Raw genomic sequence first — 24,219 nt, 5'->3', positions numbered from 1 at the left:
TCCATCAAATATCAACAGTGTTATTAACTGAAGAAGCCAGATAGGTATTTGGAGGTTTGAGTAGTACTATGCGTGTAAGCAGTGCCCATTGCCTCTATGAAGCAGTATCAAAGCCTGAGCTTGCTAGAAGATAGACCTTCATTCTGTTGTATTAGTCATGGATAGTTGTAGTTACTCAGTGAGTGGGGCAATGGACTATACATGGTCAGAAAGGCTCTCAACTTTTCTTATTTCTTACAGGTTGTGGGATTGCAATTATAACAGGCCCCATGGGGTTGTGGGTCTAGAATACTGATGGGGTAAAGGCAACAGTTGGGAAATTTTTGAGAGGGAAGGGTGAGCAACCAGCAAAAGAGGGGCTAACCAGTCTCTTATCTTAGTACCCTGCATGAAGGTAGTTGAAAGTATGAAGCCACTGTGATACTTGATGCATTAGGCTTCCTGGTGTTCTCCAGTGTGCCCTCTTGGATCAGTCCTCACACACTTTGATAGGATTGTGTGGATCCTGTTTGAGATTTCTGCCACAATCCTGTATTTGGCTATTATTAGCAACAGCTTGGATGTAGATGTGCTGTTACACATACTCCCGTGTCCTCACTTATGAGGAATGAAAGCAGTCTATATAGCATTGTGATTCTGAGTTTTTAAAAAATCCCCAGATTTCTGATTGTTGGTATACCAGGCTAGGGAGTTGCACCTATAATGAAAAGTATTATGGTTAGTAATTCCTTCTGAATTTTTGTTGACTGCTGCCGTGGTTGTAATGATCTCTCATTTGGCTTGCATGTAATTCTTTGAATTAAAATTTCTGGTGCAATAGATATTGGTGAACTATATGTTAATTTGGAAGCCAGATGGATTGCAAGAACTTGGCTAAGGGGAAGTAAAAGCTGTCTCTACTTTTTCCTTCCCATCATAATTTTATAAACATCTATCATGCCCCCTCCCTTATTACCCTAACCCTTGACTAAAGCTTTCCACATGGATGTTTTGCTCTGCTGTGGCTGTTTTTGGAAGCTGCCACATGCTATCCTCTGTTCCTCATTCTTCCATGTTTTCCCTGCTTTACTGTCATCTTCCTCAAATCTGGCTTGGTATGATCTTTTGGAAAGATCACCATTAAAGCACCTTTGGATGCTGTGTAGATGTGCATTTTTGCAGGTTCTGCCCTCCCCGTCACCATTGTCTTTGCCTCAAACCACCTCTACCCCACCTCCCGGCTGCTATTCCCTCTCCACTAAAAGGGTTTATTTTCATGCTTTAAAAAAAACAGCAGTTGACAGATCACTATAGCACAATTAGGTATTTACCATCCTGAATAATTTGATGTCATCTGCAAACTTGACCACTTAACCGTTCACACCGACTTCATATCATTTGTCCCTGTCTCCTGACAATGAAGTACAGGTCTTGAACCACTGCCTGACTGCCGTGGCGAAATGGCTAAAAGAGAACAAATTGAAACTGAATCCCGATAAGATGTAAGTAATACTAGTTGGGAAGGCTGTCTTGAAGGACATTATACTTCTCACCTTTGGTGGAGTTCAGCTGACTCTTGCTGACTTAGTTAAGAGCCTAGGGGTTATACTGGATCCAATATTACCCCCAAAAAGCAAGTTCAAATGCTTTCTTGCAATTTTGTCAAGCCTCAAAGAGGCTTTCTTGCAACTTTGTCAAGCCTTGAAGATGAACCATTACCTTGATTTAGCTGATCTAGCCACTTGGTATGCTCTTGAAGTCAATTCAGGGACTCCAGTTGGTTCAGAATGCTGCAGCACAATTATTATCAGGAGCTATATGGGGCATGCACATTACTCACATTCTGCAGTCAATACTTTGGCTGTCTGTCAGCTGTCTGTCTGTGTAAATGCTGTCAAGTTGCAGCTGACTTATGGTGACCCCATAGGCTTTTCAAGGCAAGTCATCCAGAGGTGGTTTGCCATTGCCTGCCTCTCCATAGTGACCCTGGTCCTCCTTGGTGGTCTCCTAGCCAAGTACTAACTAGGGCTGACCCTACTTAGCTTCTGAGATGTGACAAGATCAGGCTCACCTGGGCCACCCAGGTCAGGGCACTCATTAGCTACCAGGTTCAGTTCAATGTACTGATCATCATGTACAAAGCCCTACATGGCCTTGGACTCTCATGTCTACAGGACTGCCTGTGTTCCTATGTTCTACTACATCTCCTCTGATCTGCTCAGGGCCTTCTGCAGGTGCCGCCCTGCAAAATATTAAGGCCCATACATGTGGTCTCTCTGTCGTGGCCCCCACACTCCTGTTATTCTACAAATTATGTAAAATAGAGCTTTTCAGGAGAGCTTTTCTATAAAGGCAATATACTGTACCAGTTCAGCAAGGTATTTTATAAAGGAAAAAGGACTGTGGATATACCACTATGTATAGCACATATCGTGAGTTTGCTGCATGTATTATCCTGTTGTTGTTTCATTGTTTTCTACTGTAATACTCTTTTTCTTCATCACATCCACACTCTGTATCATGTCTAACATGCAATGCTCATTAGATTTTGGTAAATCCTAGTATATCGTTCATTTGATGTCTTATATTGATTGTCTGATCTTCACTGTGCTTATTAGAGGTCTCTTCGTATGGACCATTACCAATTTACACGGTGTAATCCACTTTGAGTCTCAGTGAGAAACACAGACTATAAATATAGTAAATAAATAACATAAACAATCACAGAAGGGACCAAGAAATTCACTATTTATTTCCCTCCATTGTATAATCTGTTCAAGATCAGCTTCCTGTTCCTAAAAATGTAAGACCTTAGAAGTTATTGGATAAGAGGACGTATTATCCTGATTTCTAAATTTATGCATAAGAATATGGTGAAGAGCTCTGACAAAAGGTTTTTGAAAGTCTTAGTGATAATGATCACCCTTATATGCTCATACTATTCTCAAAAAATTCCAAAAGGCTGATATAATGCAGGACTTATCTTGCCAGAAGATATGATGAATCTTCTTTAGTAAGGCTTGTTCTTCAATTTACTTAACAATTCTGTCTTTAATAACTCTTTCCACTTATTTAACCAAATGCCCAAATTGGCATCCATTCCCCTTTTAAAAATTGGAATTTTATTGGCTATTTCCAATGATCTGATTTTTAAAGTTGTTTCAGTTAAGAGTGTCGGTAGCATTAGAATACAAACAAAAAAACCTACAAGCAGTATTGGGTGGTTAAGTGCCAGTGAAAAGGATTCCTGGTTTTGCCGTTCCCTGTTTCCTCTGCCATTTTGACCTCAATGCCACATCTTTTGGATTGATGGAGATTTGGCAATTACTTGCACTATACGTATAGCTCCTAAGACGTGAAGGGCAAGGATCAATGTTCATACAGCCCTGTGGTATGTATGAACAGATTGTTTTTACTCTGTTTGTAAAGCAGTTAGGTGACCACTATGATATAAGCACAAACTGCAATTGAGGGGCCATAGCTCAGTGTTATAGCGTTAGGTCTGCATGCAGAAGACTCAGTTGAAAAGATGAGATAGTTGGTAATATGAGTCAGAGTAAACAATACTGACTGTGTTAGACCAAGGGTCTGACTCAGTATAACTCAGTTTCATGTGTTCAAAGAACCCTAAAAAGGTCTGAACTACAATTTGCAGTTTGTGATGAAACACTAAAATGTGTCATTTGCCGTAACACACGTGGATCCAGACTATTATTCCGGTATGGAGAGGTGAAAAAAGCAACTTCCAATCAGCCCAAAGATAGTGTAAAATCATTTTTGAGCTATTCATACGCTGGCCTTTGCCAGCATGGTTAGTCTAAAACTACCTGTTGATAAACCAGATTACAAAAGGATGCTGAAGACAATGATTAAACCACATTATGCTTAATTATTCTTTAATAACAATAAGGGACACGGTATTTTGCTGATTCACATTTACAAACATGTTGGCAAAAGAAAACAATATCCAGTGTAGTTTTTAGCCTATTTTACAGTCCCAAGGGCGGGGAGAGCGTTCATATAAAACCATTTGTTTATGCTTGTGCTGTACCTAATAATCATTACCCATCATACAGTTGGCCATAAAGTTTGAATCTGGGAAATGTATACACCCAAAAGACATCCTGAAATGGGTTCAAAAGGACTTTATTTTCTGAGCATGGGTTGTATGGCTTGTTGAATATTGCTCTGCATTTCTCATTATAAAAAGAAAAAATGTGCAACATATAGGTAAGCCCACTGCTTAGCCACAGACAGAGCTAATTTTCATGTCCACAGCCTACTGGATGCATATATGGCCTGACTGAAATAGGTAAAAATTACTCAGTTAGCTCTGTAACAGAAGCAGGACTAAGGCACTCCGGTTCTAGCAAGTCCAAGGATACTTTCTCAGCTGGTATTTTAACATTTGATCCTAAGCATGTTTACTTGGAAGCAAGTCCCACTAGGTTTATATGGATGACTCAACTCCCAAATAAGTGTGTATAAGACTGCCTCCCTAAGTGTCTGGCATAAAGAGAAAGGTCCCATTTCAAATTTTTTCTAAAGGGCACTGGCTGAATTCTGGCGCAGGAGCCCTGCTGGATAGCACCCAGCTCCTCGGAGTACTCATGGTAATCTACTTGATAAAGCGCAGCTGTCTCTAAGAAAGAGCACAGAGCACCGTAATGTCACAGTGAATGCCCTAATCATATGGGCTCAGCTCAGGTCCAAACTAGTTTATGCAGAGATGTCTGGACACTATTCATGTCAATCTGGTAATATGTAGCTGGAAAAACTTTGGGACATAACATCATGGTGACATTTTCTTAGACCCCACAAGTGGCAACCAGTGAAATGGTACAGGCAAGATATATATGCAATAAGTCATGTCACCTCCCCCGCCCCCACTCCCAACTATTGGGGAAATGCATCTCTCTACTTAACCTGCACTTTGAGCATTGGAGAATGGACTTGCTTGGATATTAGGAATCAGCATTTCCTGATGATCAAGTGCAGGTGTCTTGATAGTCAAATGGAAAAGAAGCAAAATCTCAAAAGACATTTTGGGCAAAGGCACACTATAAGGGTAAAAAGTAATGGGCGCTTTGGCATTACCATATACACAGAGTTGAAAAATCTGACTTTATAGAACTGGCTCAGACAGGGAAACAGTAGCAAATTTTATTCCATATAATGAGATGGTATAGTATCCTAGTAAGTTTCACAGTGTATGGAGGACAAAAGGAAACACACATTCCTCCTACCTATAAGATCACATCAACCACTGTTTCAATAGCACTCATTTGAAGATTCATCACATCGACACTGAGACAGAAAATGCCTTACCACGGACCGTAAGAATAAACAAATTCTGACTCCATCTTCTAAGAGATCTATCTAGGGCCTTGCTAAGAAAGCTGACGCCTACTTGCAAAAGTGACACAGAAGACAAATGTGGAAGGTTTCTGTTTCAGAAAGGAGCAACAGAAATGAGGCAGTAGTCCCATTAGTCAGCACAGATCCCATAGACTGAAGCCAATGGGGCAAAATGGTCAAAGGAGTACAACCTTGGGAAAAGCACAACTTTTGAAAAAAAGAAAGGTACAGTGGAGTCCAGAGTCACACAGTGCATGTTGGTCAGCATCCTTTCCTCATATCAGGGGACTATGACCCATATCTTTCAGACTCTGAATAAGCCTGAATGACAAACAGAAAACAAAAGGCAATCTTGAGGTCAACTAGAGTCTTCAGACTACTCATGCTTACTCCCAGCAGTAACTTGATACCTGATTTTAACCTTTACTGGAACAACAAGAAAGGATGCAGAAGTAAAGACTGCTGTTTACCATGTTGGAAAAGTTCAACTCTGGGAGTTTTAACTATTTACATGGTTGTTATTTAGCTGTAACTCAAAAGGGACACAAAGATCTCTGGCCCAAATAACCAAGTAGCACACTGGAGTAAAAAGATTTAAACAGAATATGTCAGGAAAGGGAAGGGATAGGCTCTTTATTTTCCAAAGCGTTTGCTTTCTCTGAAACTTCAGCCCATGACCCATTGTATAATATTGATGTTGACTCTGGCCTCCCATTGAGCTGCCCACTTGGTCCTTTTAATCTGAACTGAGCAGTAAAAGTACTCCAGCATGAGGAGAGCAAATGTGTTTTGCAAACCACAGCTGGCCCTGAGCTGCAAAATAGAGCCTTTGGTAAGAGATGTGTCCTTAAAAGTGGGAAGGGCAGGTGGGAAGGATGCAGCCATCCATGTCAAAACTGGCTCTGCAGGCTTGCTCTAAGGCAGGATAGGTGCTACAGTAACCTGCTATTCCTTCTGAGACGGAATCATAACTAAAATAGCAAGCAATCTTCTGGTGGGTGGAAACGAAATCCTAGAACCTGAGAGCAGTTAGTTCTGAGGATCCCAATAAATGATTCTACTTCTAACGTGCAGTGGATTCCCAGTGCAGCACAACACAGCTCAGCACTGGTACTTTGTTTATTCAGAGCTTGTCTACCTTAGCACCCCAACTTTCCAGGATATCTTTTGAAAGTCCTTAGGAATACGGTCTGTGAATTGGCTTGCTGATGCTTCCCTGCCCTTTCTGGTATAATCATTCACTTGCATTGCTGTGGGGCTTCTCTGAAGTCATCAGCACTGCTGCTGCAGTTAAGTAATGTCTGTTACAGCAACAGAAACAATCACAGGAGCCTGGAGACTGCAGGGTGGAAGATCCAAGGCTCACAGAAAGTAGTATCAGCAAGAGTCCCTTGCTCCCTTCATACTTTCTTGATTGAAGCCAACCCTTCACACCATGCCTTTGATAAAGTTGGTGTCCAAGTGCACTATTAACATACGCAAGAAAGACATCTCTTTGCGGGTGTTTTCGAAGATGACTCTGGGGTCGTCAGATTGGCATCGCAGGCAGTTAGGGGCCATCACCATGGCCAAATTGTTGACATCCATCTTGGTCTTGCCCACATTGGTTGGCTGAGAAAAAATCTGTGAAATGAGGAGGAACAGCTCAAATAAAGGCAGAATATGGAAGACAATGTGAAGTCTGGGCAGAGCCCTGAAGGCCCCCTCCCCCCTCCCCAATACTATGCATTTACTGGAAGTGGCAGGCTGCAGACTTTTAAAAAGGATTTCAAATAGGAGAAAATGGAGTTGCCTTCAAAGATCAACTCAGATGCATGCTAGAAGAAATTCAGATTGAAATTTTAGAGTCTTTGACATACAGAGCAGCACCACAAGGGGGTAGAATTACCGATGCCTGAGTAGTGCTACTATATGGGTTCTCCCTTCTGCACCATGCCAAGAAATCTAACAATGGAGACAGGCTTTGTCTTTGTACATACCTGTAAGAAGTGGATGAGGTAACATAAGACCAATCTGTTAAGCTCTGGCAGGAGTTCTACCACTGCCACAGCAGCATCAGGGTTCTCATAATTGCTAATGCACTCTTTGTAGTACTGCTGTGGGATGACGGGCTCTTCTAGCTCCCGGTACCATAGCTTCAGCAGAGAAGCTGCAAAGATAGGCATTAACAGGAAAGTCACTTTCAACAGCAAAGGTATACTAGATAATCTTTGTGTGTTGGATAGTCTAGATTCTGGTTTGAGAGGATGGAATCTCTCATATGTGATTGTTACTTCTTCATGGCGGACTGTTCTTGTATTAGGGCAGGATACCTCCTCCTGATGTAACACTGGATAATTTACTCTGTTATTTCTTAGATGAAAGCAGGAGTGAAAGTAAGATGGTATGGGGTTGGATACAAAGTAAACTGACAGTTTCCACAGATTTCCACTGCAGTCTTCCCTCATGTTGTTCCTCAGGGTCTCCTATTCCTCCGGAGCAGCATTTTGTGGAGAATAGTGGGCTGCAGTGGGAGGAGAGAGGTGGGAAATTTCTGTTCCATTGATAGAAAGTTTAGTCTGGATCCAACCCATGGGCCAGTACAGAGAACCAGGAAGAAATTAGCCAGTGATACCTCCCATCTTCTCCTTTAAGACAGATAGTACTGGTAAGAAAATTAAGATTCTTTCACCCATGGATGAAAGACAGAATCACTCAATTCTGCACTGGTAATCACAGGGCTCAAGCTTACAGTTGAAATTATTCTTATGTATTTATTAAAATACTTATATCACAGTTTTCCTGCTTCTGAGCCTGATACTGAAGTATGAACAGAGACAGAAAACCACAAAACATATAAATACTAATCCAACAGATCTCTCTTGTAAAAAATCTGTTTCTCTGAATTTGTGCTGTTCTGAACTCAGCTATGCAGTTTATCCATACCTGGTATATTGGGATCACTAAGATCATCAGGAATTTTCCACTGATCCACCTGTAGTTTTAATGCATTGACTTCATCAATGTCACCAGGAATTCTGAAAGCAGAACCCAAAGGAAGAATTTTATAGAATACATAGTCCCAGGTACAAAAGGCAGAAGTATGAAAGAGACTACAGATATTAGCTTAAACACCTCTGACAGGCAGAGACAGACATATTTGATAAGAACACCCTTGCCCATACTTATACAGTAGAAATTGTGAGGTAACAGCAAACCATATCTAATGCACCACCTCAAAGAAATTCACCTCCTACAACAGTGCAAGAAAGCGGGATAAAGTATTTAAAGTTTTACAGCCTTGCCATGGACTCTGTACATTTTTATAGTGGTTGTATCTTCTATGAAACATTTATATTTTTATTTTTTCCAAATATATCTCCTTGCTATATGTACTTCAGGTTCATGCAGATTTGAAACCAAAATAATTATTTTTAAAAAATTCCAACTTATTACCATTCCTTGTCCTGAGAGCCAGTCTGGTGTAGTGGTTAATAGTGGCAGGACTCTAATCAGGAGAACCAGGTTTGATTCCCCACTCCTCCACTTGAAGCCAGCTGGGTGACCTTGGGTCACGTCACATCTCTCTCAGAGCACTCTCAGCACCACCCACCTCACAGGGTGATTGTCGTGAGGATAATAACAGCACACTTTGTGAACCGCTCTGAGTGTGACGTTAAGTTTCCCTGAAGGGTGGTATATAAACCAAATGTTGTTATTATTTTCATAGCTTCATGGCCGGGGCTAAAAACCCACGTTGGTGTTATAGCTATCCTTTTGAGGGAGAAAAAAAGAGCAAGGATAGCTGTAGGAAACACATGAGATAGAAGGATGTTTCCTGCTGTTTCCCTTCCCCATCCCAGCAGGCTTGATCCAACAATGGTTAAATGGCTTTCAGTGACATGGTGCGGTAATGGGGAAAACGAGAGGAAACTGTAGAATACGGCCAAGCAACACGGCTGAATATACTGCAATCTCCTTGTCTGTCTAGAATATGCACTTATCTAGTCTGGGCTTTTAGCTTCCAGCTGGCCATGCCTGATGGGTTGGCAATTAATATAGGATAGAAAACAAGAAAGCAATGAGACGAGAAAGTGGAGAGAGCTCTTCGTCACAGTGCTTATTCTTATGGCTCGTTTGTTGACCAACCACTACTTTTCTTTGCATTACCTTTTGCTTTGGAATATCTTTTATGAAATGGTTTTAAATCTTACAGATGAAACCTGTGACAGCTTCACTACTAATACATGCTTTAAATTTATTCTAAAAGAATTGTCAATGCTATGTTGAGTAAAGGTTTAGAAGAAACACTATGCTGGGGAGGAAACTGTTTTCACAAGCAATGTGTACTTCACATAAATATAAACGGAGGAAGTCCTAATTATGTTATTGTGTGCAAAAGAACTAATGTCTATTCTGGCTTTAAAACATTCCATCTAGATGGGAGAATTTGCCTTAAGCCAAAATAATGTTGCTGGGCACAGAAATGTAGTTGAAGGATGCAACTGGCTTATCTTGAAGTGGCCAAAGGGGGGCGGATAGCGGCTATTTCACTCATGCAGGAGCAATAGCTCATTAGGCTACACCCACAGGCCACAGATTCTGAAACGTCAGATAGTAATCTCTATATTGCTGGACGCAACAGGCACACTCTTGAGGTTATTTCTGCAGTATCAATCTGCCCTGGAGCAAGTTCATAAACACTGCCATAAGGCAACTTATTGCGTCACAAACAGGCTTCATAAGCCTTTTGCTGTGGTGTAAATGCTGCCTCCTCTGCTGAAACTGCTTCTACAAATGAGGAATAAGAGGATGTAATTTAATTTTTGCTTACAGCAGGAACCTTATGTGTGTCGAACTGTACGTTAGCTACAAAATGTTGACGGAGCCAATCATGATTGATTTAAGTAGCTCCAGTTAGCCAAGCTCACCTGAATATTCCCTCAGTCTTTTCACCCCCTAGTTCCAGAACTTGCTGAGACAGCTGTGTTTGTACCCAAGGTAGCTTGTTATCTGGATACATGTCCTGCTGCCGCAACATGATTTCCTCCAGAGAACTGCCAAACAGTGAAGGGGTCACAATAGCATTCTTGGCATGAGTTATCTCTTCAATTGTAGGTTTCCGAAGGCCCTATAAACAAAATAACACCCCCGCAATAAGACCAGGATAAGCCAACAATCATAGGGAATGTTTTGAGTCTCTGCAAAAAGAAAGCATTTTCCATATGTTCTTCAGGGGGATAAACAAGGAAGAAAGATGGAAGCTTCCCAGAGAAGAATGTTGGGAAGGAATGGGTGATAATAAAGGAGTTATTTTCTACCAAAAATACCCGAATCCCAATTTGGGGCCATAGTTCTAGAAGTATTTCCTTGACTTTTATCCTTGCTGCTGGTTATTAGCCAGAATTCAAGTCAAAATAAAACTCTGTGTGTACTACATGATGGAATCAGAAAGTGTGTTAGCTGGCCATTCATGGGGTACCGGGTCCTAGTGCAGACCTCTTTGGGTTTCACCTCCAGAAATATATTACCAGCAGAGATTCCAAGCAGGCAGTGAGGTGCATTGTTCTTAAAAATGTATATTGGGCATTGACTTTTTAAGGAAGAGGGACTGAGGAATCAATTATTATAATTCTAAACTGATTATACTGAGGCAGAGAACCATTTCTCTCTAAAGCACACATCAAAGCATGCATCTCACAGGTTTCTCTTTTCAACAAAACAGATATGGCCTTTCTAGTTATAGATGTACAAAGAAAATTAGAAACTGTGAAGTGATAGAGGTTTAAATACATCAACAGAATGCTGTTAGTAAAGTAACATGCTGTTAGTAAAGATTTTGCTCCACAGGATAGTTATAATTTTCAGTTCTGTTTAGCCAATATTCAGGGCTGCTCCACATGTTATGATTTTAACAGATACACATGCTGTGTGCCAGCTAAACCATAGAGCTTGAAGCCAAGACATGACCCATTCCCACACATTTGCTATATAAATATTCTTAAAAGGTGATTTTCATTTTAAGTTCTCTTCCCCCTTGAATCTTTCTGAGATATGAGCTTAAAAGGATAAATCCTAAAGCTGAACACTTCAGAAGTTTTGTTTCCAGTTATACCAAATTGTGTATTTCTGAATTAATGCCTTCACTTTTCCAGCCTGGGATTCTTACCATGTCACAATAAAGGTAATACCAGCAAGGCACCCTCAGGAGAAAAACACTTTAAACTACTAGATTAAAACATGGCAGTTGTCTCACCTTTTTGCCTCCAGTAACTGCAACCTTTTGCAGCTTCCGGTAACAGTACCTGGCGTAAGTGCTGATAGGCAGACCTAATGGAGAGAAATAAATACATTTGGGCAGAGTGGCATTGAAGAAAATGGTCCTAAGATCTTGCCTAAATGAGATCTCTCAAGCTTATCCCTCTCAGCAAATGATAAAATGAATGTTATAAATCTATTTACTTTACTGTTAATTAAAGATCTTTCTACAAGACAGCACTTCTGTCTGTAGGCTTGTTTCACTTTCCTAGTGCTAAAAGTAGTTTTCCTTCCACATAATTGCATCTATTGTAATTCAGTGTGTTGTAAGAAATGCAGCTGCCCTGTTGAGAAGAACCATGCTAATTTCTCTGATGTCCATGCCATCCTGTGACTTTAATTTTACTTGTTAAAAAGATTTAAAATTTTAAATAAATTTTAAAGCAACTGAGTGTTTCTCAGGGTACCATGCAAGTGCAGGACTTGTGTAGCCTTTTGCACTGAGAACGATTCAAGTGAATATCTTTTCTCCATAGCAGTGTTCTTCAGTTGTGAACATTTTTCTCATTAAAAATGAGAATTTTAGCCTTTAGACTTTTCCTCTCTAAAAATGGGGCTCACCCCTCAGTTTAAAACAAAAGCAAAGTGGTGACTAGGTATTTCTCTCCTACATTCTGTGTTGACATGATGCACTGCTAGCTCTGGTTTCCAGTTAATTTTTTAAAAATTCATTTTTGTTATCCAGGAAAGCTCTCAGAATGAGCTGCTACATATTGATGTCTATGGGAGAAAGCACTGAAGAAGTCTAAAATGACCACAAGACTTTCATATAAACGTTTATATGTACAATTATGCCTTCTAGTATATTATTTATGGGCAAACTTCCTTTTTGTCCATACACATGTGAAGCTCACAATACTTCACAGTTAATATTAGTTGGTAATGAGTGACCCTCTAATTTCTTTGGATTATTGATCCTAAATTAAACAACTTCCTCTGTTTATCCCATCACCTCTGGATATTTGCAACTGCATACAAGAATCCTCCTGTGCAGCAGGCCTGAACCTACTCCTTCAGTAACTAAATTCACTTCTCTAAAGCATAAGAGTTCACTGAAATCAATGCAGTGGTGAAGAACAGAAAAACTTCCATTGCATATGCATTATCTGTGTTGGGCTCTTACTGAAGCTGGTTTGTTTCCTGACGGGTCCAGAGTTGGACCCGAGCCCTGAAGATAAAGTCTGAGAATATTCTGAAAGTAGCAGAAAGGCCTGATTCATAATCTCTCTCAGGAAAATGTATACAATTACTCTGGTGTAGCTTTTTTAAAAAAAATAGCTAATAGGATATCAGCTAGTTGTAGTATCATATATATTTAGGAGCTTTCCTAGTACATGCTTAACCCACATGGCAAATAGCTGCAACCAATTACTTTCCTAGGTGACGAATGGTGTTCAAGAAGCACCCATAAAATTCTAAAAGAACTACAGTGTAATCCTAAGTGAAGCCACACCCTTTTAAATCCACTGAAGTCAATGAGCTTAGAAGGATGTGACTGTTTAGGACTACACTGTCAGGCTGCTCCAGTTGTAAGGGAACTTGCCATGGCCTTGCGTTTCCATAGGCCTATCTCTCCTGTCAGGCATGGCGAATAAGAAATCTTTCCTAAAAAGAAGTAGGTTGGCAGAAATAGGGAGAGAAATTAAATTTACCAGTGGGGCATGCTGCAATACTGCTGTGTTCAGGGCCCAGGCATACTTAGGTAGAAAAACATTCCCTTGACGAAGAGCCTCTGGACCATGGCAACATGTAACATTTCCACTGGCTTTGTGAATCAGAAAAGTATCTGAGTGGAATCCTGGCTAGTTTTAAATAAAATGAAGAGCTCAAAGAACAATACTGTCAGCATAACCCTCCCAAGGCTATTTTTTAAAAAATCAGCTATCACAGACTTGCTTCAAAACTCTTCAGCTACAAGGGAAAGAAAAAAAGAAGCCCAGCTGCCATAAATACAGAGGAGAAATATAGCCAAATTAATATTTTTCTGCTGAATGTCTCCAGTATTTACAGTCAATAAATGGTTTCATCTGGATGTAGGGATGCAGTGTGTGCTACACAAATAAGGTTGCAAATTCTATGCATATTTATTTCTAAGGATGTCCTGTTGAAATCAAGGGGACTTCCAAATAAATTTATTAGGACTGATTATAAGTTATTAAGAAATGTTCCACCCAATATTGTGTTCAAAACTTACCAACAACTATTTTATATTTCTGTTCAATCCTTAACTGCTGATGTTTGAGCAAAACTTGAATCTGATTCTTCTAATAATAAATCACATACAACCATACTTGAAACGAATGGTGGAAAACACAGACCCATAGCTGTGTCTCTTCCTTCTTAGCCCCACTCATAACCCCAAAATGTTTTTTTTTACCTTCATCCTCTGTGTTTTGCTTCCTCTTTTTCCTGGATTTTGAGTTCTTTTTGTTTTTCAGATCCAGAAGCTCCTTAATGCGCTGGGTAACTGAAAATCAAAAGCACTGTTGATAGAGTGATGGCAAATTTCCCCCCCAAATGTTCACTGCCCTCTTCCACCTTTACACAGTGAGCCATGGTAGACAGGGGCTGGTGTTTACTGAATTCACCCATCACTAAATCAGCTTTTTATGTTTTCATGACATAAAGCAAAAGCATTTTGTCAGCAAAACATCACGATCAGTAAAATGGGGCTTGAAGAACAAGAAGAAAACAATTCAGAACAGCTGACCAATGGATGTAATTAGAACGTTCCAATACTTTAACATTATTTTTCATATAATTAATTTCCCTAAATATCTATTGGGACACACACCATTCATTAGCCTCTGAAACCTGTCAGTAGCAGTAGGAATATGCCTTCTATTTGTTTTATAAGATCAGATGCTAGGGATATAAGAGGAGAAGGAAAACCTGCTCTCCAAATCACCTGAAGCCTCCTTAGTTAATAATTTCCCTTCAAGAAACTTCAGAGGGCCCGGCTACCTGGAAGGAAACATACTGAAAACTCTCTTCACATTTTCCCAAGCAGTTTACTTGTTATGTGAAGAATTTCTTGGAATTTTACAGCAGAATTTATTCTGCCCTCAAGTTTATATTAATAGAAATAAAGCAAGATGAAAACAAATTCAGTAATTTTTCTTGGGTAAGTTTGTATGCTTTGTTTTAAAAGTGACACACAAGTTGGCAGCACTCTATTAAGTTCCCACCTACTTGATTCTATGGATCCTACACAGACCCATTTATTTGTTAAATTTTATTGAGCACCTGTGTCCTATCTGTGTAAATATGCATAAAATTATACCCTTAGAGTTCTTGTAAAAGTTTCTCTCCAGTTTCTAAAAGGACTTAGGGCACATTGGTACTTGCTGTATTAAAGAATTTGAGGCTAAACATTTTGACTCACTGAAACTGAAAATCTGCCATTATGCCCAACCCATTAACACTTTGCTGATTTTTCTCTTTAGCTGATCATAATGGACTCATAGGTTTGCTTTGTCAAAGAAAAGCAGATGACTTGGTTTCTAAGAAAGCACCTGTTTCTTTGTGCATCTCACAGTCTATTTCAACTTATTATAAGACAGAAATATCCGCTTGTTCCAATTTTGCTGGATATTTTTATTCTCATAGAAGTTAATTCAGAAATTTGAACTGGTCCATAATGTGTCAGCCTAACTTTGGACAGGAGCAACACCTGTGCAAAAAGTGTTGCTTCAGTTACTAATTTGTGTATAGATGCAATTCATATTGCTAGTTTTGACCTTTATTTATGTCTCTCACAACCCCATATGCACCTGTTCGGCCCCTTTGTTCAGCACAGCAGGGTCTTTCAGTTGTCTCCTCCATTCAGGCTGGTTTGGTCTGACACTACCTGGCCTTAGACTTTTTCAGTGGCTACCCCATCACTGTGTAACAGTCTGCCTGATTTTGTCAGACAAGCCCTCATTCTTTTAGCTTTCAGAAAATATTCCAAAATAGTGCTTTTTAGGAAGACTTTTGACGGCACTTGAGGGTTTTTAAAAAAGTTTGCTGGTTTTCAATGTTAGGGTTGAGGGTTGAGGGTTTTTAAAAAAGTTTGCTAGTTTTCAATGTTAGCTGGTTTGGTTGGCTGTTTAAACTGTGATTCTCATTACGTATTTATAAGTTGTTTTTGCTTTTTAGTGTATTGTTGTGATTTGGTTTTAGCTTTTTTTTTTTTGTAAGCCACTCAGAATAATACGATTATTAACCTAACTATGGCCTATTAATACTACTGTTCACTTGCGGAGCATTGTATTTTACAGTAATAATAAATAAACATTGAATTTTCATTGTTAGCACTTAGCAGTCATGTTGGAAGGAAGAAATTATTAAATTTATTTTGCCCAGACCAGGGAATGAAAGCAGAAGATCCCCCTGCTAAACAAGATCTCTGCTAATCGGTATTTGCTATTGTAGCGTAATACATTTTAGGTACATTGGACAAGAAAATCCTAGAAGGGAGGCACTTACTATTTTCATCATTAACCTGGCTGAGATGACGATAGATGTAACCTTCCAGATAAGACTGGAATTTGGGAGATGGCGAAAAAAAGGCCAGGCTGATGGCCATGAGTTCCCAGCCCCACGCCAGACTTCGATAACACATATTGTCCGTTGTCTGCCTGATGAGCTGTATGTACAGCTCATCCCGTAAGCCTTGAGTGCTCCAGCACTTGGTGACAGTGATCAAGGCCACATGGTCCCTGTCCATCCTGGCTTGCCGGTCGCCCATGTAGACTTGTACTAGTTTAAATATTTCACAAGCTTCCTTTTTGATGGTGTGGTTGCTGGTGATGAGCATCGGTTTTTTGATGGATCCACCATTCCAGGAAAGCATGTTGGCGATAGAAAGCCTTCGGCGAAAGATGCCCTGAGTGTGCATATTCAAGTTTTTGGAAGCCCAGTCTGCCATGTTGATTTGAGAAATGGGCTTCCGTATGGTGTGGAAAGGAAACTGATACCCCATGTTAGTGCCAGACTGGTCATTATTCTCTTGCTGGGAATCTGACTCTATTGCTCCAGTCTGAAATAGAAGAAGAAATTGTGAAAAAAAGGGCCTCAACTGCCCATTTCCCCCTAAGCACAGAAGGTTGACTAATGATGCCCTCCCATCCGCAGAGGAAAAGCCTTTTTACTAGTACCAACATCTATACTGACCACATGGGATATTCACTCCTTTTTGTTTATCTAAAACCAATCCAGTCCTGTCCTCATTCCTTCTTGTTCTACTTTCACTGGAGCTCAACCCAAATCCATCCTCCATGCTCTTCTCTAATGGGACTTGCGTTATAGTTTCCCCTTAATAGTGCTTTCTTTACATATCTGTCTCTGTACTGACAAAGCAGTATGAAATCTACATAAACCTATTAGCCATCATTTTATTTCCTTTACCTTGCTTTCTACATGGTGCAATGGTTCCATGTGGTATAGCTTTGCCATAAAGCAACAGCTGGGGACAGATGGACAACAGCACCAGGACTTTGGTCCTGGTATTGCCACAAGGTGAAGAGCTGTTCTTTTGTGCTGTTGAAATGATTCTTTTGCTGGACCCTACTAGTTGTTGTCTCAGTGCATTGGGCTAGAAGAATGGAGCATGAGGAACTCTACAGAAATATCATTGTTCAGTATTGTTAGTTCATGTTAAAATTATAATTAAAAACTGTGAGACATTTTTTCTTATTAAATCTACAGTTTGTCTTTTTAGTATGTCCTTTAGCTATAAACCTTTCTTCCAATTTCCACTGTGATCTAAAATATTGTAGGTGTATTTTTTTAAAGTTTTAAATAATTTTAAAGATGGAGAGCTTCCTTTGGTATTTTAAAGAGTAATAGTATTATTATAAAAACAAATATGAAAACTAACAATATTTGTTAATATTAGTTATCCTAGCTATCTGGTTTAGAGAGTTCAAACTGAGTTCAGAGGTAGGGGGGGAGAGAGATAATAAAATCGACAAGGAACCTTTCCAAACAGCAGATCTTGCAACAGAAGAGACATCTTGAGTGAAACAATTTGGAAGAAAAAAGCTTTCTTGATTCTCTCTAATGGTGCTTCCGCCCCTCTCCCCCTTCCTGTCACTTCCCAACTTGCCTGTGCTAGTACTTTCCTACAAATTCCAGCTCATAAGGCACAATACAATTTGCATAACTCACAAGTAATTAAATAATGTTAATAAAATTATCTGGTCTGTTATTCTGAAGCATATACCCTCGTCTAACCTGAGGCTAAACACTGATCTCTTTATGGGCACTAAAACTAGAAACTAGTTTATAACACATTAAATGCCTTTTCCTTGACTATGTTCAACATTCTAGGATATGGTATGTAAAGTACCTAAACTCTTTTCTCTATACATTCTCCCTCCACCCACCCCATTGCTAAAAAGACTGATAAATTCTTAAATATGAACCCTAGATTTATATATAAATATTAACTTCCTGCACAAATCCAAGCTGGGCAAGACTCCCTCTTCTTTCTGTAAAAGGCAAAAGGTTCCCTACTTTTAAGAGCATGTCTGAATTGTTTACATGTCAGACTGAAGCAAATCTGAAGAATGCATGTTATAGAGTTGAAGTTGACAAGCAGAGGACCCTCATGGATTTGTGGGGGTGGGTGTCTCATTTTCCTCTCCCCCTTTCCCTGAAACCCCTATAGTCTCTCCTCTTGTTTCCTTCTCTCCTTCCCACCCACCTGCCAGTGTACCATTATCTGGCTCCCTGTCTTCAGCTTTCCCTCCCTGGGAAAACTTTACATGGTTCCAGCCACTAGGCTGCGCTGGGCTCGTTTGCGTCAGCGGTGCTGTCCACGGGGCCAGATCCAGTTGCTCAGTGAGAACTGACAGGAACTTGCAGGGGGCACCGTCTTCCCCCATTAATCCCCTCCTCACATCATTTCCTCTTTTCCTCCTCCTGGAAGCCCCTATATGCTCACCTTTCCTTGTTTTCTTATCTCCTTTCCACTCACCAAACAACCTAACTTCTATCTGCCCCATCTTCAGCTATATTAATTATTTATTTACTTCATTTATACCCCACCCAGTGAGCTTCAATGGTATAATGGGGATTCGAGTCTAGGTCTCCCAGATCTTGGTCTGAAGCTCTAACCACTACATAACATTGGCTTTCGTGTGGTGGCTAGCTACTGTTTAACAGTAGCAAGCAGCTGGGCCTGAGTGATTCATGCAAGCTGGGTGTTAGCAAGTTGCCCAATGGCTGCTACAGGGCCTGGCTCTGATGAGTTTGGCCCTCAAAGGCCAAAATAACCCTGCAAAGGGCTCCTCCCCCTTGCCTTTTACGGTCAGAAACAAAAGCTGGAAGGCTGGTAATAGGGTTGTGTTTGTCTAGCAAAGGACACTAAAAGCATCAATTTCTTAAAGCTACATGTGCCCTTTTATCATTTAAGGAGATTTTAACTCCACACTGTGTGTGTTTTTTTTAAAAGATTTCAGATTTTTCTTCAAACCTGGTTAGTTTTTCAGGTTTGTAGAAGGATCAGTCTTGTATGTTCATGGATCTAGTCCCTAGATTGAAATATCCACAGATTTTGGCCATGTTAAAAATTAGATATATTAATGATTATTGGTAAATACCTGGGATGATATTTGTGCTGTGTCCAATGAAGAAAGATTTGTTTGACCAGCCATATTCTTTTCTAAAGAATCTATTTTTTCATAGGTTCTCTTCTGCCTCATGGTTTCTTGCTGTATTCCCGGATCATTTGAAAGGCTCCCCCTACTGTTCATTCTGGGTCTATATAGCGATCTGTTACTAGAGGTCACATCGTCTCTTGAGCTCCTGCTACTGCATTTTTTCAAGCGGTCTGACTGAAACTTAATTTTATTTCCCTCTGGAAAATTAGCATTTTCCAGAATTTCTGCATCCAGGCTACTTTTGCTCCCTCTGCAGGCGGCAGATCTGTTCACTACAGCACGCATCTCTGCAATCAGCTTGTCGTTCAGAGCGCTCAGTTCACTGCTGCTGCCGACAGAGCCAGGCCTTCCTTGCCCTGGAGCTTGCCGTCTTCCTTTTCTCTTTCTCAGGCTTGGAGAAGGCCCCGTTGAGTACCCAGAATCTTGCTGACTTACAACTGTAGGGTATTCCTGAGCCTGAAGACTGCTCTGCCGACTATGGTGGGCCTCCATATTTTTGAGAACGTTAGCTTCCAAGATTTTCCAAGAGTGCTTGAAGCTGTCCCTGGAACTCAGCTGTCCTAGCTGCGGTTTAGCAGTGCCATCAACTATCGCTCCTGTAGAGTGAGGACTTTTGGAAGATGGGTCTATGTTGACCATGTGTTTAATATATTCTCTTCCAACTGGGCTATATTCTGTTGCAGAAGGATTTCTCACATGTTTTTTTCCAGCTTGGTGCTGCTGCATACTTGGATGCTGTAGTAATTTAATCGGTTGGGGCTTCTTATTTAAGCTATTGCTTGGAGTTATTTGAAGAGTTGTCCCATTGACATTTACACTGCCAGTGTCCATATCTACTGGGGGCTCATCATAAATTGGTGAGTCAATGGATGGCTCATCATATATTGGTGCTGGAGTAGCATATTTAGGAGATGCAGGCTGTGATGCTCGAGTCTGATTCCCTGCAGGAGCCTGATAAGGGAGCCCATTAGTTAACACTAAGCAAAACCCTCCATTCTCAGTCTTCTTAATTTGCATCGACTGCTTTGTTTCTATTGGAGCTGCTGGTTTTTGAGCAGATGGGTTTGGGGCTGTAGATTGTGGCTGGGCATAAAGAACTGGTTTTGGAAGTAGAGATTTCTGGCTGCTGGCTTCTGCACTGCCTTGCATCTGAAGTGAATTGCTTGAGGAAGAATTTACTTGTCTCAAACTGTTGACTTTGACAAGCATAGCTGCTTTAGTGCCTGGTAAAGGCTGCCACCGGGTAGGGGTATCCCTGTAGAAAAAATAACACCATGTTTAGGAAAGCAAAGCAAAACTGTATTCTACTAAAACTGGAGTTCAGTGGCACCTTAAGTTTAACAGAACAAATTCCAGTGGAAGCTTTCATGAGTCAGAACTCACCTGATCAGATGCAAATGCACTGCTGACTCAAATATAAAATGCAGCTACAACTTTTACGTAAACCATCTCGAGCACCAGATGTAGTGGAGAGGCAGTTGAGTGAATGAGTTGAATGAATGAATGAATGAATGAATGAATAACTCAGGCGAACCTCCAAGATTCAGAGGTTTAGAGAATCTATTGCCAAAGGGAGTATTTGATCTTGGTTTAATAAGATCATGCAAGCAACCTCACTGTTTGTCAGATCTATTACACTTTGTAACTGGAAAATAATCAGTTGTACCCACAAGAGGAAAACACTGATCCCAGGGCTTCTGACCCCTCTTCCTCTGACAAGCCCTCCCAGTTTAACACTAGAGCACTAGACAATGATTTAGAATTTCCACAATTCTAAACCAACTTTTCACTTGTAAATGAAAAAAATAAGACCAGAATTTGACCATATGCAGATTTCTGCTGATAATGAAAAAGAACAAAATGAGTATTTTGATACCATTCTGCAAAGAACAAAACACTTGACTGGTGAGCTTAATTTTCTGGCCCTTTTTCCTCTGCCGTATGTTCCCCCAACAACCAACAAGGAATCCAAGAGTCTGACACTTACGTGTTTCCCTGTGCACTACATGTTTCACTAAATCATAGCAACTGTTTCTTTTTCTTCTGACATCTCCTGGTAATTAACAGCAAAGGTGGGTGCCCCAGCTCTGCAAAAGCGAGGCTCAGGAGAAAACAAGATTACAGATAGGAATGAATCTCTCATATCCAACAAAATGGAAAAAAGGGAGATTACTTGCAACATTATAATTATTTGTCAAAACCAGTGACATATGGTGAGAGGGAAACAGAAGTTATTTTCCTATGCCAAATGCTGTACATTTTCTAAAGCAGTGTGTTAGCGGCAGCTGAAGTCATGGGGGGGGGGGGCAGTCAACCTGTGGCCAACTACAGAGATTATCCCCAAAGCTATAAAACATGTTTGAGCCTGATAACATGAATGTGTCATATACCTTTCTGTATTTTCAGCCAGGAAAACATATCTTCAGGGCCAGCTCAAGATCTGCTGATGGGGGCGGGGGGGACGGGACGTGATTCATTGAAAGATGCTGTATAAAGGACCTCATCACCTGCCTATTACTAATGTATTGCTATGGTAGAGCCGATGATGGCAGAGATGGCTCCTCCCACACTTTGTACAAAGAGCAGGAAATGGTGGTTCTTGTCACTATCAATAGTTACATGAACACATGAAGCTGCCTTTATCCAATGACATGTGCATGGGACCGCTCAATTTTTTTCCACAGTTCTTTTCCTTCCTGTAACCTCAAGAGGTCATACTTTTGGTTCCAGGAACCACATGGAGGAGCAGTCACGTGGGTTGAGTTGTGACACTGTGGAAGGAGGAAGGGCTGAAATCACCACCTCCTTTCTTCTGTCAGCAGAGCTGCACTTGCAGAAGACACAGAAAGAATAATTTTGCTCCCTTCCCTCTGCTTCCTACGACACACTGACCCCCATGGATATTCCTCCATGCAGCTATTTTAACCCCAGGAATGATCTTTTGGGAGGTTAAAAAGGACTGCCAGAATGGAGAGGAATTTGAGGGAAAAAAATCAATGTTTCATGAAAAAGGGCTCTGAATATGACTATTTTGATGAAATACATGGATGTACCCAGGCTGGTTTATAGAGTCCTAAAATAGCATGTGTTGCTTCTAGGGATATAATGGGCCAAAATTTAAAGGACTTGAAAAAGGTGCCAGGGTAGGGGGTGGGGGGAAGGATCCAATAAAATGAAAGAAAAAACAGCTTTAAACTGTATACCCACCATTCAAATAACATCATACCTCATTTTTACCATCTTAACCAGTCATGAAATAGGTGCTGGAATTCTGTGGGGCTGGCCAGTTAATAGACCATAGATACAGTGTATGAAAAGAACAGAAAGAAAAACTTGTGATGTTATTATAAAACTGATCAATTTTCAGAGACAATAATGAAGAGGAAACAAAACTGCTGGAGGAGCTGCTGTCCTATCACAGGATATTTTGGATTGTGATCAATATTTAGAATGGTACAAAATGGTTGTCTTTAACATCAAATTTCACCTGCCACAGACCCATACGTAACTTTATATTGGCCCTGCTAGCTACTACCGGGCTCCAAAAATCATGAGATGCTACAGCTATGCACTTTGCCACTCTTCTAGGACAAAATACCATGGCAATCTACACTTACTCTCCTCACCACATCCAGAGTATGGATGTGCTCTGGATGTGCAGTGCAGTGTTATGAAAGGTATGCATTTACTAGTTTTGTCTTATACCAAAAGAGTACAGGAGAGATCACGGGCAGCAGCTAAGCAGAGTCTGGCATTGGGAACTAGGGGCCAGGATGGTTAAGTGATGGCCCAACAGTTGAAGGTTAGAAGCAGGAGCAAGTCAGGAGCCAAGGGAAGTTCAGAGATCAGATGCCAGAAAATCAGAAGCTGAGACCTTGCCAAATTGTACACCTGAAGTCAAAGTCATGAGAAAGTCCACAGGTCAGAGTGCCAGAAAAGCCAAGACTGTACCAAATGGTAAACCACGAGTTAAAATCATGAGAGAAGCAAGCGTCGGTAATCAGGAAAGCAGCGTGAACAACAAAACACAGGGGACAGCAGTGAAAACTGTTGATCAGACAAAAAGTCACAGCCTTTAGGCTTTATAGCTGTTTCCTGCCCCAGGAAAGCATCAGGCTGTGTTCATGGGTGAAGTCTCTTTGAGGCTTAGCTCTTCTTACAGCCCCTGGAACTGGCTCCCTCTCAGGAGTCTGCTACATGGGGCAGCAAAGCTCCCAGTCCCCAGTGGCCCTCAGTTCATATCGTCACACTTCTTGACAAACAGCAAACAGCAAGAGAAGAGACCCAGAGGGGGGAACACAGCAGTGCTAGGCTCGCTTCATTCTCTCACATGCTGTCTCTTGGGATGACAAGACCAGAAGACAGAGAGAAAAACACACATTTCAGGGAAACACAGCACTGTCCTATGTCCGCTGATGGTGGGGAAAGAAGAGCTTCTGGCTAGGCAAGTAGCAGGGAATTGGCAGCTACATCCACTGAACACTTACTGTTCAAGTAGATTCAGAATCTACTGAAAGGTTTGAGTATGAGGAATGTCCTCATATTCTTCACTTTTAAAAAACAAATTATTTTGAAAAATACAGCAAGATTATCATGACAATAAGTTCAAAACACAACAGAATAAATTCTAAACTGATCAGCATGCTGTATCAGCATAAGCAAGCCAGCCTGGTAAAATAATAAAAACCTAATAAAATTTTACAAACAAGTGAATCGTGTAGGAATACTAAACTAAAAGAAAAAAGTACAGAGGGCATCAGCAAATGAGGAAAAAATTGTTATAAGTACAATTCACAATGTCGATCAATTCTTTGAGTTATCTGTTATGACTGTCACAGTTCTTATGCAAATACTGCAGTATATATCAACTAAATATCTTTTGAATAGTCTACAATAACAGATCTTCTAAAATTTGCTAAAGCAGTGAAATCAATTG

The 24,219-nt window shown here is 40.5% G+C and overlaps 1 protein-coding gene across 2 annotated transcripts in view; it reads right to left on the bottom strand.

The window, feature by feature from the left end:
* Positions 1-3,858: 3,858 nt before the first annotated feature.
* Positions 3,859-24,219, bottom strand: part of LOC129330867 (rho GTPase-activating protein 39-like) — an 88,769-nt gene continuing 68,408 nt past the window's right edge. The window contains exons 3-10 of one of the 2 annotated variants that reach the window (XM_054981106.1): positions 19,224-20,538; positions 16,105-16,657; positions 14,012-14,101; positions 11,573-11,646; positions 10,248-10,447; positions 8,263-8,354; positions 7,317-7,486; positions 3,859-6,960 (exon numbers count right to left, since the gene is read on the bottom strand). In XM_054981106.1, coding sequence (XP_054837081.1) covers positions 6,766-6,960; positions 7,317-7,486; positions 8,263-8,354; positions 10,248-10,447; positions 11,573-11,646; positions 14,012-14,101; positions 16,105-16,657; positions 19,224-20,538 — 2,689 coding nt within the window. In that variant the 3' untranslated portion in view covers positions 3,859-6,765. The remainder of the gene's footprint in view (positions 6,961-7,316; positions 7,487-8,262; positions 8,355-10,247; positions 10,448-11,572; positions 11,647-14,011; positions 14,102-16,104; positions 16,658-19,223; positions 20,539-24,219) is intronic. The other variant, XM_054981107.1, reaches the window with a different exon arrangement.

The sequence above is a fragment of the Eublepharis macularius genome, chromosome 5 (assembly GCF_028583425.1).
Source record: "Eublepharis macularius isolate TG4126 chromosome 5, MPM_Emac_v1.0, whole genome shotgun sequence".
Taxonomy (NCBI): Eukaryota; Metazoa; Chordata; class Lepidosauria; order Squamata; family Eublepharidae; genus Eublepharis; species Eublepharis macularius.
This window is presented reverse-complemented; position numbering and strand designations above follow the sequence as displayed.